This window comes from Stegastes partitus, unplaced genomic scaffold, assembly GCF_000690725.1.
Source record: "Stegastes partitus isolate 25-593 unplaced genomic scaffold, Stegastes_partitus-1.0.2 Scaffold11, whole genome shotgun sequence".
Taxonomy (NCBI): Eukaryota; Metazoa; Chordata; class Actinopteri; family Pomacentridae; genus Stegastes; species Stegastes partitus.
The window spans coordinates 419,980-434,795 of NW_007577742.1; the positions used below are offsets into that span (position 1 = coordinate 419,980).

The 14,816-nt window shown below is 37.9% G+C and overlaps 2 protein-coding genes across 5 annotated transcripts in view; one reads left to right on the top strand and one right to left on the bottom strand.

The window, feature by feature from the left end:
• The first annotated feature begins 4,517 nt into the window (after positions 1–4,517).
• Positions 4,518–11,762, top strand: LOC103360939 (N-acyl-aromatic-L-amino acid amidohydrolase (carboxylate-forming) B-like). Of its 3 annotated transcripts, none has more exons than XM_008286896.1 (8): positions 4,518–4,596; positions 4,743–4,798; positions 7,693–7,919; positions 8,031–8,223; positions 9,905–9,998; positions 10,101–10,208; positions 10,446–10,558; positions 10,694–11,762. In XM_008286896.1, the coding sequence occupies exons 3-8, from the start codon at positions 7,693–7,695 to the stop codon at positions 10,886–10,888; spliced, it is 930 nt and encodes a 309-aa protein (XP_008285118.1). In that variant the 5' UTR covers positions 4,518–4,596; positions 4,743–4,798; the 3' UTR covers positions 10,889–11,762. The 3 variants fall into 3 exon arrangements, with proteins under 3 accessions (XP_008285118.1, XP_008285109.1, XP_008285107.1); XM_008286887.1 differs by having other exon boundaries at positions 4,547–4,596; positions 4,697–4,798; XM_008286885.1 differs by having other exon boundaries at positions 4,554–4,798.
• A 1,324-nt stretch (positions 11,763–13,086) lies between these two features.
• Positions 13,087–14,816, bottom strand: part of cldnd1b (claudin domain containing 1b) — a 6,680-nt gene continuing 4,950 nt past the window's right edge. For both annotated transcript variants that reach the window (XM_008286912.1, XM_008286906.1), the window contains exon 5: positions 13,087–14,663. In XM_008286912.1, coding sequence (XP_008285134.1) covers positions 14,443–14,663 — 221 coding nt within the window. In that variant the 3' untranslated portion in view covers positions 13,087–14,442. The remainder of the gene's footprint in view (positions 14,664–14,816) is intronic.

Consider the following 14,816-nt stretch of genomic DNA (forward strand, 5'->3'; position numbering starts at 1 on the left):
TGTTAAGTCATGGCTGATAAAATCAAAATGATTTCCCTTTATTTTATATGAATCATTCAAGGGGTGACAGCAGGCAACACGAGTGTGTCTTTAGTCGAGTGTCTGATCTGTATGTTCGGTTGTATTTATGTGAAGCGAACAATACTGAAATTGAAGTTGAGTCAGTGAAATGCAGTGGAGGGATGTATACTTGGGAAGATGTTTTGCATTCTGTTGTCGGCCTTACTAAGAGCATTTTTTTACATAAATGACATTCAGTCTGTCTCTCCTGTCAGTGCTTCAATAACAGTTTGAAACTGAATGGCAAACAAATATCCTGCCAGTGTTTGCTGTTTATAACAGTCACCTGTGGAAACAGTACAATTTCATAAAAATTTGAAAAAAAAAAATCCCACCCAAGAAATCGCCGTTTTTATTCTCTCCTGTATTTGTTGTAGCTCCTCAGGGCTCCTTTAGTTAAATGATTTTTTCCTTTGTATGTATGCTCTCCGGCAGCAAAAGTGTCAGAGTTTTGCAGTTTCATTGTTACTTGTGAAAAAAATCCTTCTTCACCTTTTAAGATGTTACTCGATCTGGCAGGTAGAGATTAGAGAGAAAGGTGTCATACTTAAAGTCATTTAAATGTCATTTTTGTCAGGGGAATATTTTGTCACGGTCAACTAGCTGTCACTTCTGTGTGCATGCTGAAAAAAATTCAGTGTTCACACTTCGCCCTGGCTCTGTGAATAGGAAGAAACCAAGATGTGTCAGACTAATTCACACAACACTATTCCAGCTTGTCCTCTGTGTATTTGTGCTTGTACACAGGACATGGGGAAAGGGACAGGGAAAGTAGATGGAGGAAAAAGAAGCAGCAGGAGCAAGAGGAATGATAAATCTAGCACATGCCAAGTACTACAATCTAGTGATTATATAATGAAAATGTTTCGCTATCTCAGATTGTTTCTTTTGTAAAGTTGGAACAGAAACCCAAATGACTCTAGTACAACAATCAGTTCAACAATGTATGCTCTCAAGTGGTACCATCAATATGACTCAGTTCTGTGGAACACAAACTGCACTTACTTTAACTATCCATCCATCCATCCATCCATTATCTATACACCACTTAATCCTCACTAGGGTCACAGGGAGGCTGGAGTTTATCCCACCTGACTTAGGGTGAAGGCAGGGGACACCCTGGACAGGTCACCAGTCTATCACAGGGCTACACTTAGAGACAGACAACCAAGCACACTCAGATTCACACCTACGGACAATTTAGAATCACCAATTAACCTCAACATGTTTTTGGACTGTGTGGGAGGAAGCCGGAGAACCCGGAGAGAACCCACACTGCACGGGGAGAACATGTAAACTCCACGCAGAAAGATCCCAGGTGTCGTCACGGGGTTATGACCCGCCAACCTACTAGCTGCAAGGCAACGGTGCTAACCACCAAGACACCTTGCAGCCCTTACTTTAACCAATATCTTCTATTTTTTTTTAACAAACAAAAACATGCGATTTATGGATAGTACTAAAAAGAACAACAAAAAAAAAAAAACAAGAAAAAACACTGTGATCACATACACTTCTTCCACTTGTTGCTTTTCAGTATTGATTTGTTATATGTGGAGACATTGACATGCTATTAGATGTTTCTGGGTTCAGTCTGTTAATGATGATGTTGATATCATTTTTAGTATGTATACTATAATTGCATTGAAATCAATGGATCACACTAATTTCCATTAGCACCATGCAGCCAGTCATTATAGGAGAGTCTTAAACTATAATCCATGCAAGTGTTTAGGTAGAGACAAACAAACATGAAATAATATTGAAGACATTTCATTATTGTCAGTTTTCCTTTGTGGCTGTGGGTTTTCTCGAGGCGGCCATTACATCCAAAGCTTTGTGCAACTTTTTGTAATTATTATATATGGTGCAGTGCTAGGTGTTAAAATGTATTTTGTGCTCTTGTTTGCATTACATTTTTGTGTCTGCCTTCCCAGGATGGAGGAGAAAATTCCTTTTCTACTAAACGTTCGATAATACATGTCCTGTTTTTCCACGTGATGAATGGTTTTTGTACATGATCCCCGACAAATAAATATAATGAGCTAAACTAATAAACTAACATCCTGCCAAACATCTGTCTTTCCAGGGAATCACTGATGAAATATCTAGACAGAAATGGAGATGCAGAGAAAGGACGTCTTGTGTTACAACACAAATAAACTGGTGAGCTATTGGCTCTTCTACAGAAGAACAATAATTTATTTTTGGGCCTGAAAGTTTTTCTGCCATCTTCTGGCAGAAAACATGAAGGCAAAATGTGTGTATATATACTTGTGACTATCACAAATAATATTGCATTACCCAAACCCAAAGAATTGACATGAATATATCATGGCGATACACAAATTTGTACATTAAAAGATTGTACCTTGTAATAATCAGTTCAAGGCTGGATGTCAAAAAGTCAAAAGAGCTCAACAACAACAACAGAAGTCTCCAGCAGCAGTTGTACCCGTTTATTTTAATATAGTTGTCACTGTCCCGGTATAGTTTTCATGATTGTTATGCCAGTAAAGCTTTAACTGGAGCATAATGAAATCATCTGAACTGAACAGAGCTGGCAGAGAGGAGAGGATGAGAGACGGAGTGAACGAGTGAGAGGAAGCAGCTTATGATCAAGTGACGGATCCAACAGGATTACACGTCTAAATGGAGCTTAGGGCTCCTCTTGAGAGAGAGTGAGAGAGTGAAATACCACAGACTGGAAGGGTTGTATGGAGCAGAAACACACGATAATTGTGAGGTAATTCACTGTTTAGCATTTTTTTAGATTAGTGCTTCCCAGGACAGAATAGTTTATTAGAATGACAAGATGTTTAGAGGGAGTTCTGACTCCTGCCAGTCGTTTGAAGATACCACATGTACACTGAGGTTCTCTTGCATTTATTTGCCCACAAAAGGTGCTTTTGGGGGAGTTTTTCCCAACTGAGAGTTTATGGATACAAGGCTTTGCAGATTGTGAAGTCCAACATTTGTGATTTGTAACATTAAGCAACATAAAAAGTTTGGACTAGACTCTAGAGATTGCTTCACTGAGGGGAAAAAAAAAAAAGGAAAAGCTACAGGCCAAACAGGGATGGAAGCCACAGAGTTTTAGTTTGTTAAAGGGAAGTAACAGAAAGTACATAGCATATAGTGAAGCATTAAAGCAAATTAAATGCCAGTTTAATGTGACCAAGCATTACTGACTTATTCTGGTGTAAAAAAAAAAAAAAAAAAACAACCAAGCTTTATGTCCATGTCATGATTCTTGGAGTCATCTTTGACTCAGCACTGAAATGTGACTAAAATTTGACCAACAGATTAAAGGGTGTCACTTTAACCAAATTTAAAAACCACCCTTTGTCTAAATCCTATGAAGACTGTGACCACTGAATTGACCTCCTCAAAGCTACATTCATGTAACTCTTTGTTCCTGGGTACTGGCCAGTTCTCTACGTCTCATCTGCAGCTGCTGCAAGACGTCTAACTGGTACTTAAAGGAATGGCATACATTACACCTGTAGCAGCCTGTTGAATACACTATATTAATTTTAAAGTTATTTATTAGTTCAAAAAGCCATGCATGAGTTTGCACCGGGGTACATCTCAAAATTGGAAAGGGAGATCATGCTTTTGCAGTAGCAGAACCAAAGCCGTGAAACGGCCATCATCTTTCAATCAAATGTTCCTCCTCTACTGACACTTTTAAGAAAAAACATCAAACACTTTATTAGTGGTTTTTAGTTGCTCCTAATGGTCTGAAAAACTTCAGTATTCTACATTTACTTTTTTTTTATTTTAGAACTTTACCATATCCTGTTTTGCCTTGTTTTAAAAAAAAAAAAAAAAATTGTTGTTGTTGTTTTTAGGTTTTTTTTTGTGTATTTTACGTTTAGAAATTCAGGTTGTTTTAAAACACACTATATAAAATGCTATATTAAAAAAAAAAAAAAAAAAAATCTGATTTTGATTTGACCAAATCAAAAATTAAATTCTATTCTCAAATTAGTTACATTTTCCAGTTAATATTTTGTAAATTTGTCATACTATAAATATACATACATGTCAAAAATGGGTGGGGATTCAGTCTTAAGGCACCAAAACATTAAATCTACGTCTGTCTTGATGAATCCATAATTAATACACTAAATGTTTTTAGTAATTGAGATTGCAAAAACTTCACACCCTTATTACATGTACCATATGTACTTATCATGTAATATTTGGGTGTTTTTAGCGCTTCAATGTAGCTGCTATAAAGCAGCAACGCAATATATCTGCAGAGGTTTTGGTTTTCTTGCACAGCACCCAAACACACGTTTTACTCTGTTGTTGTTGCCGTATCAGTGCCTCAAAGTTGCAGGCTGCAGAGTACTGAGAGCGGCTCCTGCTGGCACGGTAGAAAATAACAGAGAGCAAGTTCCTATTACATCACACAGTGTTTAACTGCTTGAAATTTGAGCTGAAGAAACAGAAAGAGGAGGGCCACAGGAAGCAGGAAAAACACAAGGAAGCCGCACGGCCGGCTGTGACTCAAAACAGTCTGCATCTGTATGTGTGCTGGTTTTTTCTTGCATTCATTCACGCCTGTGCATGTAAATGGTTAACGGATCTGGCTAGTAGCTGAGTGCCTAAAGTGCTTTGCTTGCAGGTTATGAAATACTGCATTACTGCCCTGATATGACTTCCCTTCTAAGTTCAAAGGTTGCTGCAGGCCAGTGAATGCCAAGCAGGGCTGAATCGTGACTAAGCGGTAAGACATTCACACTCTAACGCTGTTTCTTGCATATATTTAAAGGACATTTTATTGATGGAACTGAATGTCATGTCTGTGTTTTTCTATTTGTAATCATGTAACTTGAACCGGACAGAGCAGCACTTTGCTCCAGTCAAAGACATTAACAGACCGCTTCAGCAGAGGCAGCCTGCTGCACCCGAGGGAGTCTTTAAAACTGTATTGCAGCCAATTTTCTCTCAAACAGACCCACAAATTCGATTTTCTCTGCAGAATGTACCAGTTTTGCAACACTTCTTGACAAGAACACAAGGCATTGCCATTTTGTATTTGTCTTTGACTGCTGTTGTTGCGATGAGTATGAGAGAAGTGAGTAGAAATACGAAATCACACAAAATCAAAGAATTCCCACACATTGTCAACACCTGGTTTTAAGTAGTGCAGTGCTTCAAGCAGACACGCCGTGCACTTTGTCATACACATTTTTGGTATTTAGCATTCACTCAACTCATAATAAATTGATTATAACACACTGCAATGAAGCTGTAAGCAGATAAGAACAGTCTAAGTATGTTAATGATCAGTATTTGTCACAAATATCCTACTATGAAGACATATTTATTTACATCAGTCCCCATGCATGTGTGCCGAAATGCAGCATTACAATTAATCAAACACAAACAAACACATTAACCACAATGTATATCTGCTTACAACTAAATGATAGTGTGACATTAGTTCTTTGTTAAATATGTGTATGATGACAATGAATGGTTAATGGGAGGGTTAAAAGTGTTGCAGTGCAGGAGTTTATGACTTTATCATGCTGATGTTATTGTAAAATGCTGAGTTACTTGGCACCATATCAGTGTTTAGGAGAGGGACAAAAGAAATAGAGTGCAATGACAGAGAAATAAAAAAAAAAACCCACACAGTGGAAATGTAAAAAATGCACTCCTTTAAATGAAGTTGTTATAAAAGGAGTAAACGAGGACAGTGACTGAGTTTCCCCCAATGAGCCTCCAGCTGCAGATGTAGGATCCCCTGTGGGCTGTAGCTGTGACCTTTGAATTGCAGATGATCTAAAAGGCTGCTTTATGACTCCGATGCTGTCTAAAAATGTAGCTGTGTAGCCGCTGATTAAAAGCGTGAAGAGACCATTTAATACTGGTTTCTGTTCACCAGCTTTACACCAAACACAGTACTGACAGTAAAATGTATTTTATCACTTAAGAACATTGTGGCTCTGTTTTATAGTTGTGAATTTTGAAGACACAACAATGCAATAGTCCTTTGGTAGAAGAAAAAAGAAGACAGTGACACCTCTGAAAGCCATAAGCTGATACAGACTTAGAGTTAACTTGGGAAAACTTTTGTACTCTTTTTTGAACCACAAACAGAGAAGATGTATTAAGTCAAAGTAGCTTCATTGAATCCTACTTTCTACTCACTAAAATGAGCAAGAACTCCTTAATCTTGTGGTCAATGTTAACCCACAAAACAATTATTTTAGTAGGAAGCATTTTATGCATAAATATAACTAATTCCTATCTTTAAGTCTCATTCAGTTCTAATTTGAACAGTGTAAACTAGAACATGTTGTGCTGACACATAACCCATGCTGACTATATAAACGAATGGCTGTGTTGACTGGTCCTTGCTGTCACTTTAACTGCAGTATTTGGGGGATCAGTTAACTGTTAACTTGTCTCTCAGAGGTATAAAAAAACAAACAGGGCTGTCAGTATTAGATGCATCCCAACAGGAGCTCTGACACACACTGACAGCTTCTGGGACGATCTAGTCGTTTTGCGAAGGTTAGACAAAATTGAACAAATTCACACTTTTATTTATCGATACTTGCCAAACTCAAACCGTTGAGAAATAATTGTGAATATTTGATATGCAGCATAGGAAATTTGATATGTTTGATTTGCAAAAGACAATAGATTCATGTGTATTTGAAGAGTTCATTTGCAAAAATAGATAACTCCATTTTTGTAGATTTTCAGAAAACGTATTTTTTGTTGTTTGCTTGAGATAAAATCAATCAAATTAAAGTTGAGTGGATTTGACTCAGTAGAAATGACATGACAAAAAAAGAGATAACTTACGTATGGTTGATATTGTCTCAGGTAGACGATGGAAAAGTGAGTTTTCTGAAGGTTTGTGAAGATGGAGTTATCTGTTTTTGCAAACGTACTCTTCATTTGTCTTGCAAGCAGGTTTTTTATTTGATCACTTTGGGGATAATATTTTATATAACCAATCAGATCTGGAAGTTGTCCACTGAAAATGCTACTGACTGAGTCACAGGAAGGTCAGGAAAAGCTGTGACTGTTAGATAATAACGACACATTATTGTGCAGAAGTGTAAAGAGTTTTTGGATGGTTCTTTTTTCTCTTGCTCATTTGGCTCACACATAAATCCGTCTACAGTGATTGTACAGAAACAAACTGATGGTTTTATGACTTCCACTGGCCAACTAACAATAAAGGTCAGGACAGCTGTTATCGAGGTTTTCCTTGAGTTGCACCACTTGTCAGTAAATTGTCAGTTGTCAGGAAACAATTGTTTATCAGGATCTGTCCAATCATTTGAGACAATGTTCAAACAAAAAAAACTGCTGTTTCATCAGTGCCTGAATTCCAAGACTGTCTTAACATCTGCGTACAATGTTTATCTAAGGATGAAGAAACCTAAACCTACAAGGAAATCATTCAATGGGCCGGTCACTCATTAAATCAATTGACTTGCTCACTATAACCTAGCCAGACTCTTGGACTTCTCACTCCAGTTTGGAACCAGAGACTGAACCTGACTTATTTTGTCGTCCTGGTTTTACTCAGAAGTTGGATTTTTAAAAAGACAACACAACAACCACCTAACAGCCTCTTTTTCCTGACAACAGATGGAGCAGGTCTCTTTCCCGCCGCTGTCCAGCGTTGTCATTTGTGGTGGCACACATGGAAATGAGATGACGGGGGTGTACTTGGTGAGAGAAATGCAGAAACAGAAGGTCGATAAAGTTGGATCTGTTTCTATAAATGCCGTCATGTCCAATCCGCGGGCTGTGGAAGCTTGCACAAGATACACAGAAACTGATCTCAACCGCTGTTTTACAGATGCATTGCTGAGGTAGGTTGAAAAAGACTTTGGCTTATAGTTTGTACATTTAAGACTTCTGCAATGTAATATCAAGTAAAGCTTCAAACCACTGAGGTCTTTACTACACTTTCTGGTTTCCAGCTCCCCCATAACAGATTCAACACCCTATGAAGTGAGGCGAGCTCAGGAGCTGAATGCTCAACTGGGGCCCAAGGGAAGCAACAAGGCCGTGGATATGCTCATAGATCTCCACAACACCACATCAAACATGGGCCTGTGCCTTATCTTCGACTCCATAGACTATGTCACCCTACACATTTTCAAATACTTACAGGTAAAAGCTGCATGGACATCTTTTGATCTTCTGACCTTAACAGCAATGATGCCAGGAAGTTTGAATACAACGTAGGATGTAAACTATATTGGAGGTCCCAGAATGCATATCTTCAACTTCAAAAATGCTTAGTTTTACTGCAAATACTATTTTATTAGCTTGCAGCATAAAAAATGAGCTTTAAAAAGTGCTCAAAGAATGTTAACAATGTTTTTTTTGACAATTACAATCAAGTTACTTGTAAAGTAACTCTGAGTTAGCGACACCACAAATGTTTGGATAGGAAATAGAATAATGCTTGTCATGAGAGGTGTTGGTGAGGAAAATACCTTTTTTTTGTTTTTTTTTTAATGTAACAATGTTAAAAATAATTACTGATTTCCCTGACCAATAATGGATTTTAACACCAGAAATGATGTTTAACAGCTTCACCCTATTCAGGACTTTCATGTTGCCATACGTAGAAAGTCCATTGGACACCAAAAAAGAATATGTGCAAAATATTTGTTGGTAGTCACTGTAGACCTTTAGACAATATTCAATAAATTTTCTAAGTTGATGTACTTTTGGTTCCAAATGCATGACAAATGTCCCGCTTTTTATATTTTAAAAAAAAAAAAAAAAAACCAAAAAACAACCAATACCTGTCAACTAAACCAAATGGCCTGGGGTCCAAAAGACCCCAAAAGTCCTGAATAGGGTTAAACAATGTGATGATGTGATTCTTGTATAAATACATACATACAGCAGATAGACACAGGTTTGATAGGGATCCCTTAAACTTATTTGTGTAACCATGAAATTTTACAGTTAAACAGAAGCTCTGTGAGGCTGCATAGCAATGCTTTGAGTGAAAATCAAATGTCTTCATGCTAACATTAATAACCTTATAATTCTAAATACGCTTTTAATGTGCTCATGTTTGGTGGCTGTAACGTTCATCACAGTCCCCACCTCGGCTTAGCTGGTTTTCATGCAAACATTACAGCTAAGGTCAGTTTTTGAGGAAACACTTTGTCAAATGGAGAGTTTGACCTGATAACACAACTAGATTGAAAGTCACCACCAAAATTATTAAGATTCATCATCTGGGAGTCATAAATGTGTGTCAATCTGCCCAGTAAATGTTGAGATAATTTGCAAGACAGGTAAAGCTTTGACCCACTAGTGATACCAGAGGAGAAGTCAAGGTGATTAACTAAATGATTACATTTAGATTCATTAGGGCACAATTGATATACCAGATTTCCTGGCAATCCATCGGTTGTCAAGGTATTTCCCTTTGAACTGAAAAAACTGTTAAATCCATCCAGCCTCATCATCTCTGTTCATAATCCCTCCAACTACTCAGCCATCAAGTCTCCCATCAACTGCTTAACCTTGGTTAATTGACAGAGGTATAACATATGGTGCTGCTCTAATCATGACTCGTGGAGCTTGTTTTAATTTGCTGCATGTCACTACAACCAACGGTTTAAGTAATCTGGATTTAGTGTTTTCTGGTTTGGCACCAGTGTTTTGTCACCATTGCACTGTATATGTTCCATGGACGCTATTCATGTAATCACAAGGAATCTCAATCTAATTCTACAAAATCGAAAAGCTGTTCATGTATTCAAATTGAAGCATTTAGGTTTTTAAGCATTCTGTGCTGTAAACGGTCGACGTGTTTGATTTTCAGAGTAAGATACCTTCTGTGCCTGTGAGATCATTGCTGCTGGAAAAACCCCCCTCTGAAGCTTATTCCTTGGACTCGGTGGGCAAGCATAGTTTCTGTAAGTGCGTGCATCTTTGTCTTTGTGTGAAGAAGTAAATAAAGATGGCATTTTTCTAAATAACTGAACAGATTAGATGCTTGCCTCCCTCATTCCTTGCAGCAATAGAGGTCGGTCCTCAACCCAACGGTGTGGTCAGAGCTGATATCTTTAACATAGTGAAGGAGGCAGTGGATCACACCATAGGATTCCTTCAGGAATTTAACCGTGGTAAGAAGACCACACATCTAATGGTATCGATAGAGTCATGGAGATAGCTTTGATTTCATTTTGTCAGGTTTTGCCTCTGAGGTTTCTGTCTCTAGCCCAATACAATGCAGGGAACAGCCGAAATCTACAAATTTTTCAAAACTTAAACTGCTTGACTTTATGCTCCCTTAAATGACCTCAGTAGTACATCTTTTCTCAAGTGAGTGAGGCATCGCTCACGCTGTCCTCTACCAACAGGAGGCACTTTTGAAGGAGGAGAAGTGGAAGCATTCACAGTGGTGAAAAGTGTCGACTACCCACGGGATCCAATGACGGGTGAAATTACCGCTGCCATACACCCTCAGCTGCAGGTACAGTACGAGATGGATCATGGATCACTTAATCAATGGTTCAGAAGCTGGTGCCATCTGAACATTTACATTCATGAATTCCAGGACACAAGGAATCTACTTAAAAGAATATGACATGTCTGTTTTTTTCTCCAGGATAATGACTTCAAGCTCCTCAAGCGAGGCGACCCCATGTTCTTATCATTTACCGGGGAGACGGTGAAATATGAGGGAGAAGAGCTCTACCCTCTCTTTGTGAATGAATGTGCCTACTATGAGAAGAAGATTGCTTTCCATTTAGCTCAGAAGCTCACTCATAAGTTCCCGTCTATACGTGTGAAGAAGGACTGAGAGCATAGAGAGAGAACAGGACCAAAGTATACTGTCTTGAAATTGTAATCACAAAAACATGTTTACACTACATGTGATCTAATTACTCCAAATAGCAAATGCACAAACATGATTATCAAATCTTTATAGGTGCAGATTACAAACAGCACGAGTACTTCCTACAATGCAGTTTGGCAGTTTTGCAACCTTACTGCCTCTGTGAGGTGCAAAAGGAAGCTCGTTTGTAACACCGCAGTTGTTTTAGTACTTGAATGAGTGGTGCTGCACAGGCTCTGGAGGTAAAATTCTTCCACCCACGCTGTATTTTTTTTAGAATTAATTTGCTTGATCAGATGGTCACTGATCTTTTTGTACCACTGCAATTACGCATATTATTTTTGAATAAATGGAAACATGAATCACTTCAACTATTAATTCATCAATTGTTAAACACTGTGTTTTGACTTAAATGATGTCTCTATAAGTTGATATACAAGTTAATTTCTGGTAAATCTGTTCAGTTGTTCACAGAAATGTGCCTGCCAGTCAAAGGAAATAAATATTCATTTGGCACCTAAGTAAAAGCATTTAACATGTTCATGGTTTGAAATGTGCGGCGGAATTGCTTCTTCTCGGGGTTTTAATCAAGGTGGAGGTGTTTAAAACAGACTGTGTACGCTTTACATTATTTTGTACTAAGTGCATCCATCACAAAGAACTGAACAACACATACAAAGCAAACTATTAATATGAATATTAACACCATGAACGTAATCGTGCAGTATGAAAGAGTCCAATTAACCGGTACAAAAAAAAAAATCCAAAACTAAGAAAATTACCAGCTACAACTAAAAAGTGTTCATTTGTTCAATAAAGAAGGACTTCTGTAACTGGATTGATGTGACTTTGATTTTTCCTGAGTGTCTCTACAGCCATGGAAGCTTCTTATGAGACTACAAACACTTGTAGCTGTGCTTTGAGCGACACTGCCTATAACAAGTATTCATCAGATGTTTCTACTTTTATTGCCTTTCAACATTGAATCACAGACAATATAATTAAGCTTTTTTGTTAAAACACAAATTTAAAGCAACAACAATAGAGAATATAGGTACTGTAGATGCTTAATTTTGCATCCAATACTCACAAAAATCATTATCTTAGTTTCATGTGTTTAGTGTGTGCAAACAAACACATTCAAGTACTTGGTCCTACAGCCATATTAGGGATTTTTTAAAAATTTTTTTAACCTAATTATGGTGCAAGTTACGGGATCGGCTGCAATATTAGAAATCAATGTGGCAATATGTCTCATTATTTGTTGTGACATTTCAGTGAAAACCATAAATGTGACCATCAAAGGAAAAGCATCATCAGAGTTAGGTTTCATCATCTGGTGTCAACCAACGTCTTAGATCACATTCTATCAAACAGGTGTTAAGATATTTCAGTTACCCCCGTTACACCCCACATCTACATCACTACAAAGACTAAAAATGTGGAAAAACAAAAAATGACCTTCAAAATAATGGATGTACTCACTGACATTCCCAGAGTGTACTAGATCCTTGCTTGTGTTGTATCTGCTCTCAGATGTACGTCGCTTTGGATAAAAGCATCTGCCAAATGAAATTGTAAAATTGTAGAGTCACGCTCCAAGAACAGTTAAAGACAGCAAAAGCAAAACTCTGTTTTTCTAACATATGCTCAGTGAAGAATAAGGTCTTATTGGCGGTATGTGTGGCAGAAATCTCATATTTACTGCTTACATTATTATCTAATTTGTTGGGGTGTTTTGTTTTATTGCAGTCTGTTGTTCATTTTATACTAATCTATTGATATTATAGTTTATAACTGTTCGCTGCTATCGGAGCCAGCTCGTTTGGCCTCGGGCGTACAGAGACTAAATAGTATCTTGTTGTGTCCATCTCTGCTCGCTCTCACACATTGTTTAAAAGAAAGAACCACAGTGCACAGGTGCAAACTGTGGGAACATTACAGACTCCATTAGCAGACAAAGCTGGAAAACGTCTCAAAACACTTACACAAATCAAAGACTACATCTTTGTGCCTGTTTTTTCTCTGCTGGGAGAGATGAAAGAGAGACAGGATCCATAAGGGCTGAATGTAACTTCATTCAGGCTCTCTTGTATTTAGAAGACATCAGTCCCGTATGGAAACGTGGTGATTAATTGTAATAAATAACTCTAAGTGGAAGATACTTTGTGAATTCACTTTATTACGGAAACTGCCGCAACAGTCAGCAAATGTCAAATGTATTAAAACACAAACAAGTACAGTGTGCTTCGGAATACATAAAAACATTTACAAAAGCCACAGTGTATACACATCGGATGTGTAACAAAACATTGTGACACAAAAACATCACAATCTGTATTTTGTACTAAGAAATTAGTAATTTTGGAATCTAACACACACAAAAAAGTAGCAAATCCAATCATCTTCCACACTGACGTTGAGTGTGAAGACATGGGTTCAAGGATTTGCACTTGAAGATTTTGCAAATTCAGTTGTTCCGAATACGAGTCTGTGACTGGATGGTATCAGCTACAAACATCTGAAAGGCTTAAATGATGCTTACCAAACCAGTCACTGATGGAACTGAAAGGACAACAGATTGCAAGCACAATTTAAAGTCATCTAAAGACTTTAAAACAGTGAAACTTCTCCATTAGGATTGTAAAATGGCAGTAGTAAGGTTTAGGGCTGAAGGTCACAGATTTCTTGGAGTGGCATCAAATCAGTTCAGTTTAACATTCAAATTAATCTCATTAAAACATATTAGATCTACAAACACAGGTGACAATGAGCGATGAGTGGTTTCATTTTTAGCGGGTGACATTTAATGACATTTAGTCAGAATATACCACAGACTGAAATCAACAATTACCACAGATGACAGAAATGTCAGCTTGAAAGGCATGCACAGCAAAAGGCTTGGTAATTTAAGAGAACGCAAAAAGCAGAACAAACCAAACACTTAACAAAAATCGGCTTGTTTAATATTTTTCATGCACTTACAGAGAAAGCTACCTCGACTTGGACGACTCCAGGTCAGAAAATGTGTGACAGTGCACGTTAAGAATCGAGAACTGACTTAAGGGCAATGTGGTGAGCAGCTTTAGAAGCAGTGGCAACCCAAGAGAAGGCAATGAAATACTGCACAGAAACACAGTTAACACCAGAAATTACAAAGCACCTGTGACATCTGGATGTTAAATACAATACATAAGAACATGCTTTGGGTAAGATACATATACATTAAAAAATAAAAGAAAAAAAGAAAGAAAAAAGGTGAGATAACAAACTCAAAAATATTAAACTCATATTTAAGAGTATTTCTGGTGATTAGCTGCAAACTTGTTTAGTGTATTCCTGCCTTTAGGTTTGTATATGTTTTCTTTTTAATCGGATAAGAGACTGTTAAAGAGGAAGTGATAAGTTACAACCAGCACGTTTCATTCTATTTACATCCCCTCAACCAGAAACCACTTCTTTTTTAGAAAGTCTTAGGCTGTTTTAAAGTATACTGTTGTCAGAGCAGTCTCTGTCTTCTATGCTACCCTGTAAGCAGTCATGCGGGTGTAGTTCTTGCGGTGACTTCTGGCCGCCCAAAGGAATAAAGCAGCTGCCATCATCTGCAGAGGGAAGGAGATGAGGGCGAGGTAGAGGGACCAGCCCAACGAGCCTTCTACCCCTTCTGGTGGTCTGGAATACTGGTGGAGCAAATCCACCCCAGCCAGGAAACAGCAGACAGTGCCCAAAGAACACAGACCTGATGAGTAGAAGACAGAGTAGTAACATAAGAGAGTCTGTATGAGCTTATGTATAAAGCTAAAGCTACTGCAGCTGTACTAACTGGCTCCAAGTATAAAGCTCCCTGACAAAATCCCAAACATCTCTTTTGAAGTGCAAATGTAATATTTAC

Excerpts from the sequence above, each read along its gene's own strand:
- LOC103360939 (XM_008286896.1), top strand. The coding sequence starts at position 7,693 with ATGGAGCAGGTCTCTTTCCCGCCGCTGTCCAGCGTTGTCATTTGTGGT. Across the intron at positions 10,209-10,445 it reads CCTTCAGGAATTTAACCGTG|GAGGCACTTTTGAAGGAGGA; the intron begins GTAAGAAGACCA and ends CTCTACCAACAG. Across the intron at positions 10,559-10,693 it reads CCATACACCCTCAGCTGCAG|GATAATGACTTCAAGCTCCT; the intron begins GTACAGTACGAG and ends TTTTTTCTCCAG.